Genomic DNA, 15,137 nt, shown 5'->3' with positions numbered 1-15,137 from the left:
AATGATCGGCTTGGACAATTGCTGACCTTTCAGAATGAGCACTGGAATGACTAATGACCAAACTGAATGTGATTTCTACACATGCTGGAACCATTGGCTGCAACAAGATTTAAGTTGTCTGGGGTCTCTGTTAACTCTGAAACATCTTGTATCTTTACTCCAGGTATGTACTGATCCTTCCACTGCTGGTCTACAATGCATACTTGGGATCCTGTGACCCACAATGCATCTGTTTTGTGTCTGTTTTGTGTTATGTTTTGTTCTTCACCTTAGAACTTTGACCCTGCATGAAACTGCTGGGGACTGAAGCCCTGAGCTGCATACTGTGTTGACTGGAAGTACTGCATCGACACTGGGTTCATCCGCTGTTGATATGGCTGTGGTGTGAAAGTAGAAGCTTGGAGGGGATGCTGCTGTTGTTCGCTTCCCTTCTGACTTAACCTCAAGACCTGATTTTGTGGTCCCTGATTTTCCTCTAAGATGGACTGATGGGCTGTTCTTAAAGCTGAAACATCACTGTTGACAACACAGCACTGTTGTGGTGAAACTGGACCTTGCTGTATTGATTCTTTAATCTGCATAATTTCTTCACTTAAACTTTTCAACTGTGACATCAAATCAATCTTTGGCTGTTTCTGTTTACTTTTTGACTGGATTGGTTCACTTAACTGAGTGACATTGACAGCAGCATATCTGTCGCCCCTCCGTTTACTCTGTCTCTCTGCCTCATAGGAGCATGCTACATTCAACTTTTCCAACAGTGTTTTATCTGTAACTGTAGTGTCTGCCAAGTACAGTTGGAGATCGCTCTAGATACGGTCATTCTGTAAACCTGTTAATACAGTGTGCAGGAACGTTTTGCACTAGAGCTGGATCATATTTTAAACCCGACTCATCTTCTTGTGAAACAAAGAGAATTTTCTGCCTTAAGTCAAGTACACGTATAAGAAAAGTTTGAGGTGTTTCTTTTGCACGTTGTGATTCTGCAGTCGACTGCTTGTACAACTCTGTAGCATTCTTTTCTTGGTAATGGGAATGGAGTATTCGTCTGAACATCAGTAGGGTCAAATCTGTCTTTCCTTCCAAGTAGCTACGTAATTGAAGGCCTGGCATAATGGCACGAATCACAGAATCAACTATCTCTTGCTCTGGATAACCCTTATTGAGTCCACTTTCAATTTGACGGGCCAGGCTGGAAAAGGTTAATCTGTCTTTTTGGCCAGGCTCCCCAATGAAACCTAAAATTTTTAACTCTCTGTGTCCTGGAGTTGGGCTTGCTTCAATTTCATGCACATCAGTTATCATCATTTCACTCATTTATATTTTCTAATTTATATAATATATAATTCTAATAAATTTCGTATTTATACTTAGTAGCTCAGCCATGCCCGCATCCTCAAGCTCCTCTAGCTCCCTCCGTATCAGATGATTACTGAGAAGACTGACTAAAGACAGGCGTGTGACATTGGCTATATCTTCTGTATGAATTTCCAGGAACTCACTTAATTGAATTAATTTTGTCCTTGGTAACATACACAGTCTCTCACCAATTTCTTCCTGTAAGCTGCTTAAGGCATCCATCCCTACTATCACGTCTCACAGTGTTAGATGTGAACTTTGACTTATCTGATTGAGCTCAGCTGCCTCTGGTGGTCGCTGTACCTCAAGTGCACGCTCCTCTCAATCAGCTCTGCCTTGTCACTCCACTCAACTGCTTCACGTCTGGTTAGTTAAAGGGTGAATGTCAATGGGCGGTTCCTGACGATTGGGAGGAATGACCGTTCGACATCAATCCCAGCGGTGCCTCCAAATTTGTAACACTCCTGAACAGACTGAACAGAAGTTTTAATTAAGAAAATTAATTAAAGACATGCGCAGCAGTGATGGCTTCTTAACGCTGTATTTATTGGCCAGGGGTAGCTCAGTGGTTAAGGGATTGGACTACAGTTCGGAAGATTCCAGGTTCAAACCCCACAACCACAAAGTTGCCACTGTTGGGCCCTTGAGCAAGGCCCTTAACCCTCACCTGCTCAGATGTATAATGAGATAAAAATGTAAGTCGCTCGGGATAAGAGCGTCTGCCAAATGCCTAAATGTAAATGTATTTAACACGATTGAAGCACAGCACATGTTCGCCACCTACTGAGGCATGCGATGATGTCATAACACAGGTATGCCGATTAACAGGAAGCACTATTTAAAGGCACAGAACATTTTCCCCCAAGTAAGCACAAATAAGCAGTCAACAAACATTTTCAGAATCACATCAACATGACATGTATCCACTGTACTGTATATCACACTAAGCAGACAACATTTTTAGCAATCTTATCAAAACATTTAACATAATGTGCATTCACCATAGTTATCACACACCTGTGTGTAATCTAATGTCAGTACAAATACAGCTGCTCTGTGACGGCCTCAGAGGTTGTCCAAGAGAACATTGGGAGCAGCAACACCATGAAGTCCAAAGAACACACCAGACAGGTTAGGGATAAAGTTATTGAGAAATTTAAAGCAGGCTTAGGCTACAAAAATAATTCCAAAGCCTTGAACATGCCACGGAGCACTGTTCATGCGATCATTCAGAAATGGAAGGAGTATGGCACAACTGTAAACCTACCAAGACAAGGCCGTCCACCTAAACTCACAGGCCGAACAAGGAGAGCGCTGATCAGAAATGCAGCCAAGAGGCCCATGGTGACTATGGACGAGCTGCAGAGATCTATAGCTCAGGTGGGGGAATCTGTCCATAGGACAACTATTAGTCATGCACTGCACAAAGTTGGACTTTATGGAAGAGTGGCAAGAAGAAAGCCATTGTTAACAGAAAACCAGAAGAAGTCCCGTTTGCAGTTTGCCACAAGCCATGTGGGGGACACAGCAAACATGTGGAAGAAGGTGCTCTGGTCAGATGAGACCAAAATGGAACTTTTTGGCCAAAATGCAAAACGCTATGTGTGGTGGAAAACTAACACTGCACATCATTCTGAACACACCATCCCTACTGTCAAATATGCTGGTGGCAGCATCATGCTCTGGGGGTGCTTCTCATCAGCAGGGACAGGGAAGCTGGTCAGAGTTGATGGGAAGATGGATGAAGCCAAATACAGGGCAATATTGGAAGAAACCCTCTTGGAGTCTGCAAAAGACTTGAGACTGGGGCGGAGGTTCACCTTCCAGCAGGACAACGACTCTAAACATAAAGCCAGGGCAACAATGGAATGGTTTAAAACAAAACATATCCATGTGTTAGAATGGCCCAGTCAAAGGTCCAGTCGAGTTAAAGGTCCAATTAAAATCCAGTTTGTTCCTGGAGGCTGAGGTACACTGTGAGAAATTCCAGTCCTGAACTATTGAGCGACTGAAGTCACAGGTCCTCAGAGAACAGCTGTCTGCATCAGTCGAGGACAGGACCACCTTCATGGAAAAGTGGAACCAACCCCAGTCACCACACACATTCCAGGCAGACCACATGGGGCATCCATGTGATGAGATCTCCAACCAGAAGCAGGACTCCAGGATGAGTTAGAGAGGTCCAGCGGGCAGAGGGGGTCTGGATTACTGGCAGCTCAGAAGCGACATGTATAGCTCGACAGAGAGATAGGTAGAGGAAAAAGGAGAGAGGGAGAGAGAGAGAGAGAGAGAGAGGGGAGAGGAGAAAATGAGAGAGCAAAGAGATGGAGAAATAACAGTTAGGTATGGTCACAGTCGAACAATGTAAAAAGTGAATGTATATTTAGTGCAGAGTGCAAGCAGAGACTCCGGCAGGACTAACTATGACGGCATAACTAAAAAGGGAGAGCCAGAAGGAAACACAAACATGAGGGCTTCCAGAGATGTAAGGCAACCAATCACCTCACCGTCAACAAACCTGAGTGATCAATGAGAGTGGGGAAGACAGCATCCAAACATACCAGTTTACCTAATACTCTACGTCCATGAGTCCGCCAGATCTGCTCCTTTACCTAAGGCTAATCTATTTATAAAAGTGCTTGGCTAAATAAATAGATTTTTAGCCTGGACTTAAACACTGAGACTGTGTCTGAGTCCTGAACACTATTTGGAAGACTATTCCATAACTTTGGGGCTTTGTAAGGAAAAGCTCTGCCCCCTGCTGTAGTTTTAATAATATGCGGTACTGACAAGCAGCTTGCATCCTTTGATCGAAGTAGGCGTGGCGGAGGGTAAGACACTAGCAGTTCACTCAGATACTGCGGCGCGAGACCATTTAATGCTTTAAACGTCAAGAGTAGTATTTTAAAATCGATGCGAAATTTCACAGGAAGCCAATGCAATGTGGATAAGATAGGGGTGATGTGCTCATATCTTCTGGTTTGAGTGAGGACTCTCGCTGCTGCATTCTGGACTAATTGAAGCTTGTTTAAGCACCTAGTTAAACAACCAGACAGTAAGGTTACAATAATCCAACCTAGACGTGATAAAAGCATGAACTAGTTTTTCTGCATCGTTTAGTGACAATATATTTCTTATCTTGGCAATATTTCTGGGGTGAAAGAATGCTATCCTGCTAATATTATCTACATGTGCTTTAAATGAAAGGCTTGAATCTATAATCACACCGAGGTCTTTTACTGTTGCACTTGATGGAACAGAAAGGCCATTTAAAATCACAGTGTGATCAGAAAGCTTACTTCTAGCTGCTTGTGGTCCTATGACTAGAACTTCAGTCTTATCAGGATTAAGCAGAAGGAAATTAATTAACATCCAATCTCTTATGTCCTGCACACATTGCTCAACTTTAGTAAGCTGGTTTTTCTCATCTGGTTTTGCTGAAACGTATACTTGTGTGTCATCAGCATACAGTAACAATGAAAACTAATACCATGTTTACGAATTATGTTGCAGATCTAAATCCAATCGAGAATCTGTGGCAAGATCTGATAACTGCTGTTCACAAACACTTTCCATCTAATCTGACTGAGCTGGAGCTGTTTTGCAAAGAAGAATGGGCAAGGATTTCAGTCTCTAGATGTGCAAAGCTGGTAGAGACATACCCTAAAAGACTGGCAGCTGTAATTGCAGCAAAAGGTGGTACTACAAAGTATTGACTCAGGGGGCTGAATAATTTTGCACACCCCACTTTTCAGTTATTTATTTGTAAAAAATATTTGGAATCATGTAAAATTTTCGTTCCACTTCTCACATGTACACCACTTTGTATTGGTCTTTTACATGGAATTCCAATAAAATTGATTCATGTTTGTGGCTGTAATGTGACAAAATGTGGGAAAGTTCAAGGGGGCTGAATACTTTTGCAAGCCACTGTAGTTGGTGTGTGTGTGTGTGTGTGTGTGTGTGTGTGTGTGTGTGTTTTACCTTTTGTCATATTTTTGATTTTCCCCAGTGGAGACGGAACAGAAACGTATGATCCATCTACAAATCAGACCAACAGTAAACCGTTGTGTGAGTATACTGTATGCATGTGTTTGTTTACAGTATGTGTATGTTTACAGTATGTGTTTGTGTGTGTATGTGTGTGTGTATGTGTGTGTGTGTGTGTGTATCACACCCCCTCCTGGCTGAGAGTATTCATTACAGGGCGAGTCTTCTAGAGGACGTTTGTAGTGTTTGAGCAGTGTGACGATGGCATCGTGACCTAAACACAGAGCAAATACACTGACGTTACACTAGTCCCCTTGGTGAAGTGCACTTGGTTTCTGTTTTAAGTGTAACTAGTCTCCTTGGTGATGTTTACTAGTGTCCTGTTTGAAGTGTAATTAGTCCCCTTGGTGAAGTGTACTAGTCTACTGTTTTAAATGTAACTTGTCCCCTTGGTCAAGTGTACTAGTTTTCTGTTTGAAGTGTAACTATTCCCCTTGGTAAGGTGTACTAGTTTCTTGTTTAAATTATAACTAATTCTCTTGGTGAATGGTACTGGGTTGCTGTTTCAATTGTAACTGGTTCCCTTGGTGGGGTTTAGTAATCTCCTTTTTAAAGTGTAATTAGTCCCCTTGGTGAAGGGTACTAGTCTTCTGTTTGAAGTGTAACTAGTCCCCATGGTGAAGTGTACTAATTTCCTGTTTTAAGTGTAACTGGTCCCCTTGGTAAAGTTTACTAGTCTCCTATTTTTTGTGTAATTAGTCCTTTTGGTGGATTGTACAGATTGTACTGTTTTAAATATAACTAATCCCCTTAGTGAAGTTTACTATTCAGTTTAATTCAATTAAATTTTATTTGTATAGCGTTTTAAAAATTGACATCGTCACAAAGCCGCTTTACACAAGCAAAAGAGTTGTGTATAAATCAAAATTATAAAATTGGGAAAGATAAAAATCTTTAGCTCCTGTTTGAAGTGTAATTAGTCCTCTTGGTAAAGTGTACTCATTTAATATTTAAAGTTTAACTATTTCCCTTTGGTGAAGTTAAATAGCCTCCTGTTTGGAGTGTATCTAGCACACTTGAACAAGGGCACTACTTAAGGTTACAAACAGGAAACTAGTGCATTTCACTAAGGGAACTAGTTTCACTAGGTAAAGTATACTAGTTCCCTTTCAGGGGAACTTCGAGCCGCGTCACGAAGTGACAGCTATGGGGATTGCTTCCAGAAATCGCGTCTTGAAGACATATCTAATCAACTTCATATATACGATGTCATCGCCTTAGCGACGCAGCCGCGTCTGACGTCGGCACGCGGAAGAGTATAAATAGGTGTTAGACAAACCTACTACAGCTTCCTTCGCTTCACAAGCAGAGACAGAACTCTGATCTTTCAAAAAAAAAAAAAAAAAAGAGAGAATAAAACACGTAGACTCATGTTTACTAAAACAGACACTATGTGTGCGGCTAAGCGCTGCATTTATCCATGCTCCAGGCTCATCGAGCCAGGTGATACACACGCTCTGTGTGTGATGTGCCTAGGCGCAGAGCACGCTGAAGCGGCTCTGACCGGGGAGGAATGTGAAAGTTGTGCTACCCTCTCCGGCGGAGCCCTTCGCGCTTGCCTGCGTTTGTTTACCTTTAAAGCTGGCGACGCGGCGCCTCTCAGGCGGAGCGTGCGTTCGTGGGGCTCCCGCATCGAGCTGGAGGAGGCGGCAAATGATAGCTTAGTTTCCACCTTCTCTGGTTCGGACAGCGGGTCCTCAGAGGTTTTAGATCCCGTGGGGTTTACTCCTTGCACCGCTAGCGTGCCGCTAGCTGCTAGCTCACCTCGGCATCTCCAAGTGTCTGATTCAGACATGGAGGAGGGGGAGGGGCCAGCGCGGCATGTAGTGCGCAAGTCAGTGAAACATGACCCCCCTATAGGTGATACAGACCTGCTTGAGTGTTTGGTTCAGGCTACAGAGAAATTAGATATTTCCTGGCCACAAGTTCAGCAGGAAGCACGAGTTCAGGGAAAATGGGGCGAACGCATCCTAGAACCTAGGATTAAACCTTCAAGGAAGGGTCTGCCTTTTTTCCAGGAAGTGCATAATGAACTAACACGTTCCTGGAAAAAGCCATATTCTTCTCGCGTTCACGGCCCTTTCACATATGATTATTCTAACCTGATTCAGGGCCAGGAGAGAGGTTATGGGGCGATGCCGGAGATCGAGGGTGATCTCGCGAGACATCTGTCTCCGACTTCGGCGTCGTCACTCAGGCCCCCAGTGCTTCCGTCCAGACCATGCCGTACATCTGCTAAGATCATTAGTACAGCTTATACGGCAGGGGGTCAGTCTGCAGCCTGCATGCACACTATGAGTCTGCTGCAAGCATACCAGGCTCACCTTCTGCAGGAGCTGGACGAAGGAGAGGGAGTTGGCCCGGATGCATTTAAGCAGCTGCGCCGCGCCACCGATCTCTCCATTAGGGCGGCTAAGGAGGCAGCACGGTGCCTGGGTAGATCTATGGCGGCCAATGTGGTTGCCTACAGGCATCTGTGGCTAAACCTGGCGTCCTTTGGGGAAAAGGATCAGAAGCTTCTGCTAGACGCGCCGATCTCGCCTTCCGGGCTTTTTGGCGGTGCCGTCCACGACGTTGCCGCCACTATCCGGAAATCTCAGAAGAACGAGGCAGCGTTCTCCAGCATATTCCCTCTCCGAGCTGATTATGTGCATGCCGCCACTGATCAGCCCAGCACCAGCTCAAGGTCCTCCCATCGTCTGACTCAGAGACAGAGTGTCGCTGCTCGTCAGCCCCCGCAGAAGCAGAAAGGCTCAGGCAGACGCAGTAGGCGGCGCTCTGGGCGGCAGCCCTATTATGGCCAAGATCTACGCCAAGTTATCGTGGCCAGGAGCGCTGCCACCAAAGGCCCATTACCCTGATGGGTCCAGGTTGCGGCGGCTCCCCCGAGGGGTTCAGCGTTTATCGGCCCATGGGGCCGTTACTGCTTCTTCTCGGCGACCGCAACCAGGAGCCACGAGCTACGAGCCACTCAGCTCTTCGGGGCCCCCATCACCAGGAAACAGTCCCGTCAGGCTGGTTCCTCTAGTAGAACACATGAACAAGTGGAAAGCTCTTCCAGGTGTGTCTCAGTGGGTTCTGCGTACAGTGGGAGAGGGCTACAGGATTCAGTTCAGAAGCCCCCCACCACGGTTCAATGGTGTACTAGGTACACTAGTGAAACCGGAGCAGTCCCAGGTGATGGAAGAGGAGGTGAAGGCTCTCCTGGCAAAGGGGGCTATCGAAAAGATCCCTCAGTCCCAAAGAGAGTGCGGCTTTTACAGCCGCTACTTCATCGTCCCCAAGAAAGGTGGGGGACTGCGGCCAATTCTGGACCTCCGAGTTCTGAACCGCAGTTTGAGGAAGTACAGGTTCAAAATGTTAACGCTCAAGCACGTTGTGACCCAGATCCGACCAGGCGACTGGTTCGTCACGATAGACTTGAAGGACGCGTACTTCCACGTCTCCATCTTTCCTCAACATCAGAAGTTCCTGAGGTTCGCCTTGGGGAGCGAGGCGTACCAGTATCGGGTGCTTCCATTCAGCCTAGCTCTGTCACCCCGCACTTTCACAAAAGTGGTGGATGCGGCCTTAGCCTTAGTCAGGTATCAGAGTCCTGAATTATATCGACGATTGGCTGATTCTTGCCCACTCTGCAGAAATGGTGGCCCGTCATCGAGACTTAGTTCTCAGTTACATCAGAGTGCTGGGGTTACGGCTAAACGTCAAGAAGAGTGTGCTTACCCCATCATGCGTCACCTCTTATCTGGGCGTTTTATGGGACTCCACTCGGATGTCAGCCCGCCTCACGCCGGCTCGCATTCAGTCACTCCTTCTAGCCGTCAGGGGCATCAGACTAGGCCGTGCTGTCACTGTGAGGAGCTTCCAGCGGCTGCTGGGCCTTATGGCAGCAGCATCAAGCATAATACCGCTCGGCCTGCTGCACATGAGGCCGCTCCAGTGGTGGCTCAAAACCAAGGGTTTCTCCCCCAAAGGAAGTCCGTTCCGCGTAATTTGGGCTTCATCCCGTTGTATTCGGGCGCTAGGGGTATGGAAGAAGCCTGGGTTTCTGTCCCAAGGCCCTGTTCTGGGCGCCACGTGCCACCGTGTGACACTGACAACAGACGCCTCACGAACAGGATGGGGAGCGATCTACAGGGGCCGCTCCGCACAGGACCTATGGAAGGAACATCAGCGCGACTGGCACATAAATGCTCTCGAAATGATGGCAGTCTGGTTAGCGTTGAAGTACTTCCTTCCAGATGTCAGGGGCCAGCATGTGTTGGTTCGACCCATTATCCACTCTGGTTCTCCCTTATACAACCAGCGCCTCTAGGCCTGGATGCCCTAGTGCATCAGTGGCCACGCAGACGCCTGTATGCTTTTCCCCCGGTCGCACTGCTCCCAGCGGTTCTAGAGCGGGTCCGCCAGCGGAAAGTTCGGCTCCTTCTAGTGGCCCCTCGCTGGCCCACCCGGATATGGTTCTCAGACATAGTGTCTCTCCTGGACGGACAGCCTCTCCAGTTGCCGATCAGGAGGGATCTATTGTCCCAAGCTCACGGATCGATTCTCCATCCAAGACCCGAGCTGTGGAATCTATGGGCGTGGCCTCTAAAGGGGCGCACCTCATAGACGCTGGCTTTTCCCAGGAAGTAGTCAGCACCATACTTAGCTCTAGAGCCCCGTCCATGAGAAAATTGTACACTGCCAAATGGGGGGTTTTCACCCCATGGTGCAGGAACCGGCTGCTGGATCCCGCTCAGTGCCCTGTCGGGACCGTACTGGACTTCCTGCAGAAGCGGTTCTCTGCTGGGTCAGCCCCGTCCACTTTAAAGGTTTATGTGGCCGCCATTTCCGCATTCCGTCCCCCTGCGGGGAAAAGATCTCTGGGCCGTGACCCACTTGTGTACCGTTTTCTCCGTGGCGCGTGGAGGTTAAGACCTTCAGTTCACTCCAGGATACCCTCGTGGGACCTCACCATGGTGTTGGAGGGTCTGTCTCGGGCTCCGTTTGAACCACTCACGGACAGTAACGAGAAGTGTGCAACACTGAAGACCCTCCTCCTCCTGGCCATCTCGTCTCTTCGGAGGGTAGGTGATCTGGAGGCGCTCTCGGTAGCACCATCCTGTCTTGACTTTGCCCCTGGGCTAGTCAAGGCATTTCTACATCCAAGACCTGGATATATTCCCAAGGTCCCTACTAGAGTGACCAGGCCAGTGGTGCTCAAGGCCTTCAGTCCTCCACCCTTCCTGACGCCGGAACAGGAGAGGCTAAACCTTATCTGCCCGGTTAGAGCTCTCCGTCACTATGTCCACGTCTCCTCGGCGTGGAGACGGTCTGACCAGCTATTCGTGTGCTTCGGCCCCCAAAAGCGGGGTTTACCAGCGACCAAGCATACGCTCAGTAGGTGGATTGTGGAGGCCATCTCCATGGCTTATGGTGCAGTTGGTGAAGCCTCTCCGCTCTCAGGCCGGGCGCACTCCACCAGAAGTATGGCGGCCTCCAAGGCTCTGGCTGCGGGGGCGACACCTCAAGAGGTCTGGGACGCCGCCGGGTGGTCCACCCCGCACACATTTGTAAAATTTTACGCCGTCGACCTCGACCCAACTCCGTCCTCTCAGGTGCTCTCGGCTCAGGCCAGGCACCTATAAGCATGGCGGAGTGGGCATTCTCGTCCCCATAGCTGTCACTTCGTGACGCGGCTCGAAGTTCCCCTGAAAGGGAACGTCTCTAGGGTTACGTCCGTAACCCCAGTTCCCTGAAGGGGAACGAGACGCCGCGTCACGTTGCCATACTTATATGCGCTTGTGAGCTTTCGGAAGCTGTAGTAGGTTTGTCTAACACCTATTTATACTCTTCCGCGTGCCGACGTCAGACGTGGCTGCGTCGCTAAGGCGATGACGTCGTATATATGAAGTTGATTAGATATGTCTTCAAGACGCGATTTCTGGAAGCAATTCCCATAGCTGTCACTTCGTGACGCGGCGTCTCGTTCCCCTTCAGGGAACTGGGGTTACGGACGTAACCCTAGAGACGTTTTCCGTTTGAAGTATAACTAGTCCCCGTATTGGAGTTTGCCAAACTTCTGTTTGAAGTGTAACTAGTCCCCTTGGTAAAGTCTATTAGCCTCCTGTTTAAAGTGTAATTAGTCCCCTAACTTAAGTTTACTCGTCTCCTGTTTAAAGTGTAACTAGTCACCTTTCTCATAGGCCCACATCAGACATGTCTGTTCATCTTTCTCTCCACTGGAGCGACTCGGGTCACACGCCACCAGGTTCATGTCAGCTCCGTTGTCCAATAGGAACTGAACGAGGCGGATGTGTCCATGGAAACAGGCGCTGTGTAATCCTATCAAAGCGGAGTACACCAATACATCACTTATGCTGTAAAACAATTTTACAGTTTACCAGTTTCAAGGCTGGACTACTGCAAGTCATTCCTGGCAGATCTATTTCTGTCCACTATTCGTGATCTGCAGCTGATCAGAATGCAACTTTACTCCTAGATAAATTTAATTTTCTATTGTATTTCCTTTATTCATATTTATTTCTTATCTATAAGCTTTAATTTTTTAAGGTCACTGGCAGTCGTATAAGCATTTCACTGCATATCGTGAGCATTTCACTGCTCATTGTGGTGGGGGACTTAATAGTGTCAGCCTCAAACGCGCAGCGCCGAACTTTTATCAGTACATCACCTGCCCCACCAGGGGTGAAAGGACACTGGACCACTGCTATATAACTGTCAAGGACGGCTACAAGGCACAATCTCACCCTCCATTTGGTAAATCCAACCAATACGCCATCTTCCTCATGCCAAAATACAAACAAAGGCTAAAACAGGAAGTTCCGGTTTAGAGGGAGGTCACGCGCTGGACGGACCAATCGGTGGCCGCCTTACAGGACGCACTTGATGTTCAGAAACAGCTCCGATGATGAGGTCAGCGTGTTTACGGAAGCGGTTGTGGGATTCATTGGGAAACTAGCGGATGATACCGTGGAGAAAAAGACTATCAGAACGTTTCCCAACCAGAAGCCATGGGTGGATAAAACCATCTGCGACGCTCTAAGATCACACACCGCTGCCTACAACATGGGACTTGCGTTGGGGGACATGGAACCATACAAGGCTGCGTCATATAGCGTCCAGAAGGCGGTGAAAGAGGTGAAGCAGCGCTACAGGAGAAAACTAGAGTCACAACTCCAACAGAGTGACTCTAGGAGCCTGTGGCAGGGACTAAGGACAATTACGGACTATAAAACACCAACAACCGGTATGACGAACACGTAAGTGACTCTGGCAGACGAGCTGAACACCTTCTATACTTGCTTCGAAGCTGCAGCTAAAGACACTAGCAATGCTAATGCTAGCGGCACTAACGGCTGCAGGCAGGAAGTCATTGCCAGCACCGGAAACGCGTTCATCATCACCGAGCATGACGTAAGGAGAGCCTTCAAGAGAGTGAACACCAGGAAAGCAGCAGGACCAGACGGCATCTCAGGTCGTATCCTCAGAGCCTGCGGGGACCGGCTAGCACCTGTGTTCACTGAGATATTCAACATCTCTTTATCTCAGTCAGTGATCCCTACATGCTTCAAAGAGTCCTTTATTGTTCCTGTCCCCAAAAAAACCCTCATCTTGCTTCTCTCAATGACTATCGCTCTGTAGCCCTCACCTCAGTAGTGATGAAGTGCTTTGAACGCCTGGTCAGAGATTTCATCATGTCTTTACTACCAGACACACTCGACCCACTACAGTTTGCATACCGCCAGAACCGTTCCACAGACGATGCAATCTCACATCTCCTCCACACATTGCTCACTCATCTGGACACTAGGAAAGGGAATTATGTTAAAATGCTCTTCATCGACTACAGCTCTGCATTTAATACCATAATTCCCTCCACACTCAACACCAAGCTGGAGCACCTGGGACTCAGCTCATCAATGTGTCAGTGGATCTCCAATTTTTTGACTGGCAGACCACAGGCAGTAAGGATGGGCAGACATGTCTCAGCCTCACTCACTCTCAGCACTGGAGCCCCACAGGGTTGTGTTCTGAGCCCCCTGCTGTACTCTTTGTACCCTAACCCTAACCCTAACCCTCATCATACCGGTTGTTGGTGCTTTATAGTCCGCAATTCTCCTTAATCCCTGCCACAGGCTCCTAGAGTTGTGTTAGGTTTCTCTAGTAGCGCTGCTTCGCCTTTTTAACCGCCTTCCGGACGCTGTATGACGCAGCCTTGTGCGGTTCCATGTCCCCCGACGCGAGTCCCGTGTTGTAGGCAGCGGTGCGAGATCTCAGAGCGTCGCGGATGGTTTTATCCACCCACGGCTTCTGGTTGGGAAACGTTCTGATAGTCTTTTTTTCCACGGTATCATCCGCTAGTTTCCCAATGAATCCCACAACCGCTTCCGTAAACACGCTGACGTCATCATCGGAGCTGTTTCTGAACATGTCCCAGTCTGCGTCATCGAGTGCGTCCTGTAACGCGGCCACCGATTGGTCCGTCCAGCGCGCGACCTCCCTCTGAACCGGAACTTCCTGTTTCAGCCTTTGTTTGTATTTTGGCATGAGGAAGATGGCGGCGTGGTCGGATTTACCAAACGGTGGACAAGATTGTGCCTTGTAGCCGTCCTTGACAGTTGTATAACAATGATCCAGTGTCCTTTCGCCCCTGGTGGGGCAAGTGATATGCTGATAAAAGTTTGGCGCTGCGCGTTTGAGGTTTGAGGTCACATCAACACCGTGGTGAAAAAGGCCCGGCAGCGTCTCTACCACCTCAGACGCTTGAGAGACTTCAGACTGCTCTTTAAGGTGCTCAGGAATTTCTCCTCCTATTCCATAGAGACCATCCTGACGGGAAACATCACGACCTGGTTTGGAAACAGCACCAAGCAGGACAGACGAGCTCTACAGAGGGTGGTGCGATCAGCTGAGCACATCATCCGCACCGAGCTCCGTGACCTGTACTCGATCTACAGCAAGCGGTGCTAAACCAAGGCCAGGAAGATTGTGAAGGACCTCAGCCATCCCAACAATGGACTGCTCTCTTTTGCGGTCTGGGAAGCGATTCTGCTCCCTGAAGGCCAACATAGAGAGACTGAGAAGGAGCTTCTTCCCGCAGGCAATAAGGTCTCTTAATCACACCACCACACAGAAGTAATATCTTTTTAAACATTGACATTGACTGGACAATCATGGACAAATTCATGCACTACATATTTATATATCTGACTATTGCACATGACACTTTCTGAACATACTTTTTATGCATATTTGCACAGCCATTGCCACTTTAAAATTTTTATATATACTTTTTTTTTATTCCTATATTTCTATAATTTGTACAGTTTATTTTACTAGTTAAATTTATTGTCTTTCGTATTTCTTTTTATTAATATTTATTCCTTATATATAGCTTTTATTTTCTTTTTAAGGTCACTGATGGTCGTACAAGCATTTCACTGCATATCGTACTGTGTATGACTGTGTATGTGACAAATACATTTTTTATTTGAATTTGAGCTTCATTACAGTGGATCTAGGAGCCTGTGGCAAAAAAACAATTAAAAACAGTAATAGACTATAAAACATCAACAGCTGGAATGATGGATGAAGACAGAAATGCAATGGTTACATCACTACAGTGCTAATAGCTGCATGATTGTAGTGAGCATCAGGTTGGAAAAGTTTAACCCATTTAAAAACACGATGTAAAAACAGCCTTCAGGAGGGTGAACACCAGG

General features: G+C 47.4%; 1 protein-coding gene across 4 annotated transcripts in view; it reads right to left on the bottom strand.

Annotated features, from left to right (window-relative positions):
- The window catches only part of tnni3k (TNNI3 interacting kinase), a 96,243-nt gene that overhangs the window by 40,981 nt on the left and 40,125 nt on the right, over window positions 1-15,137 (bottom strand). For 3 of the 4 annotated variants that reach the window (XM_053504806.1, XM_053504807.1, XM_053504804.1), the window contains exons 11-13: window positions 11,587-11,736; window positions 5,537-5,623; window positions 5,344-5,400 (exon numbers count right to left, since the gene is read on the bottom strand). In XM_053504806.1, the coding sequence (XP_053360781.1) occupies window positions 5,344-5,400; window positions 5,537-5,623; window positions 11,587-11,736 (294 nt within the window). The remainder of the gene's footprint in view (window positions 1-5,343; window positions 5,401-5,536; window positions 5,624-11,586; window positions 11,737-15,137) is intronic. The other variant, XM_053504808.1, reaches the window with a different exon arrangement.

Source organism: Clarias gariepinus, chromosome 9 (assembly GCF_024256425.1).
Source record: "Clarias gariepinus isolate MV-2021 ecotype Netherlands chromosome 9, CGAR_prim_01v2, whole genome shotgun sequence".
NCBI lineage: Eukaryota > Metazoa > Chordata > Actinopteri > Siluriformes > Clariidae > Clarias > Clarias gariepinus.
Note: the sequence above shows the minus strand (reverse complement) of the source record. Positions and strands in the feature narration are given on the sequence as shown.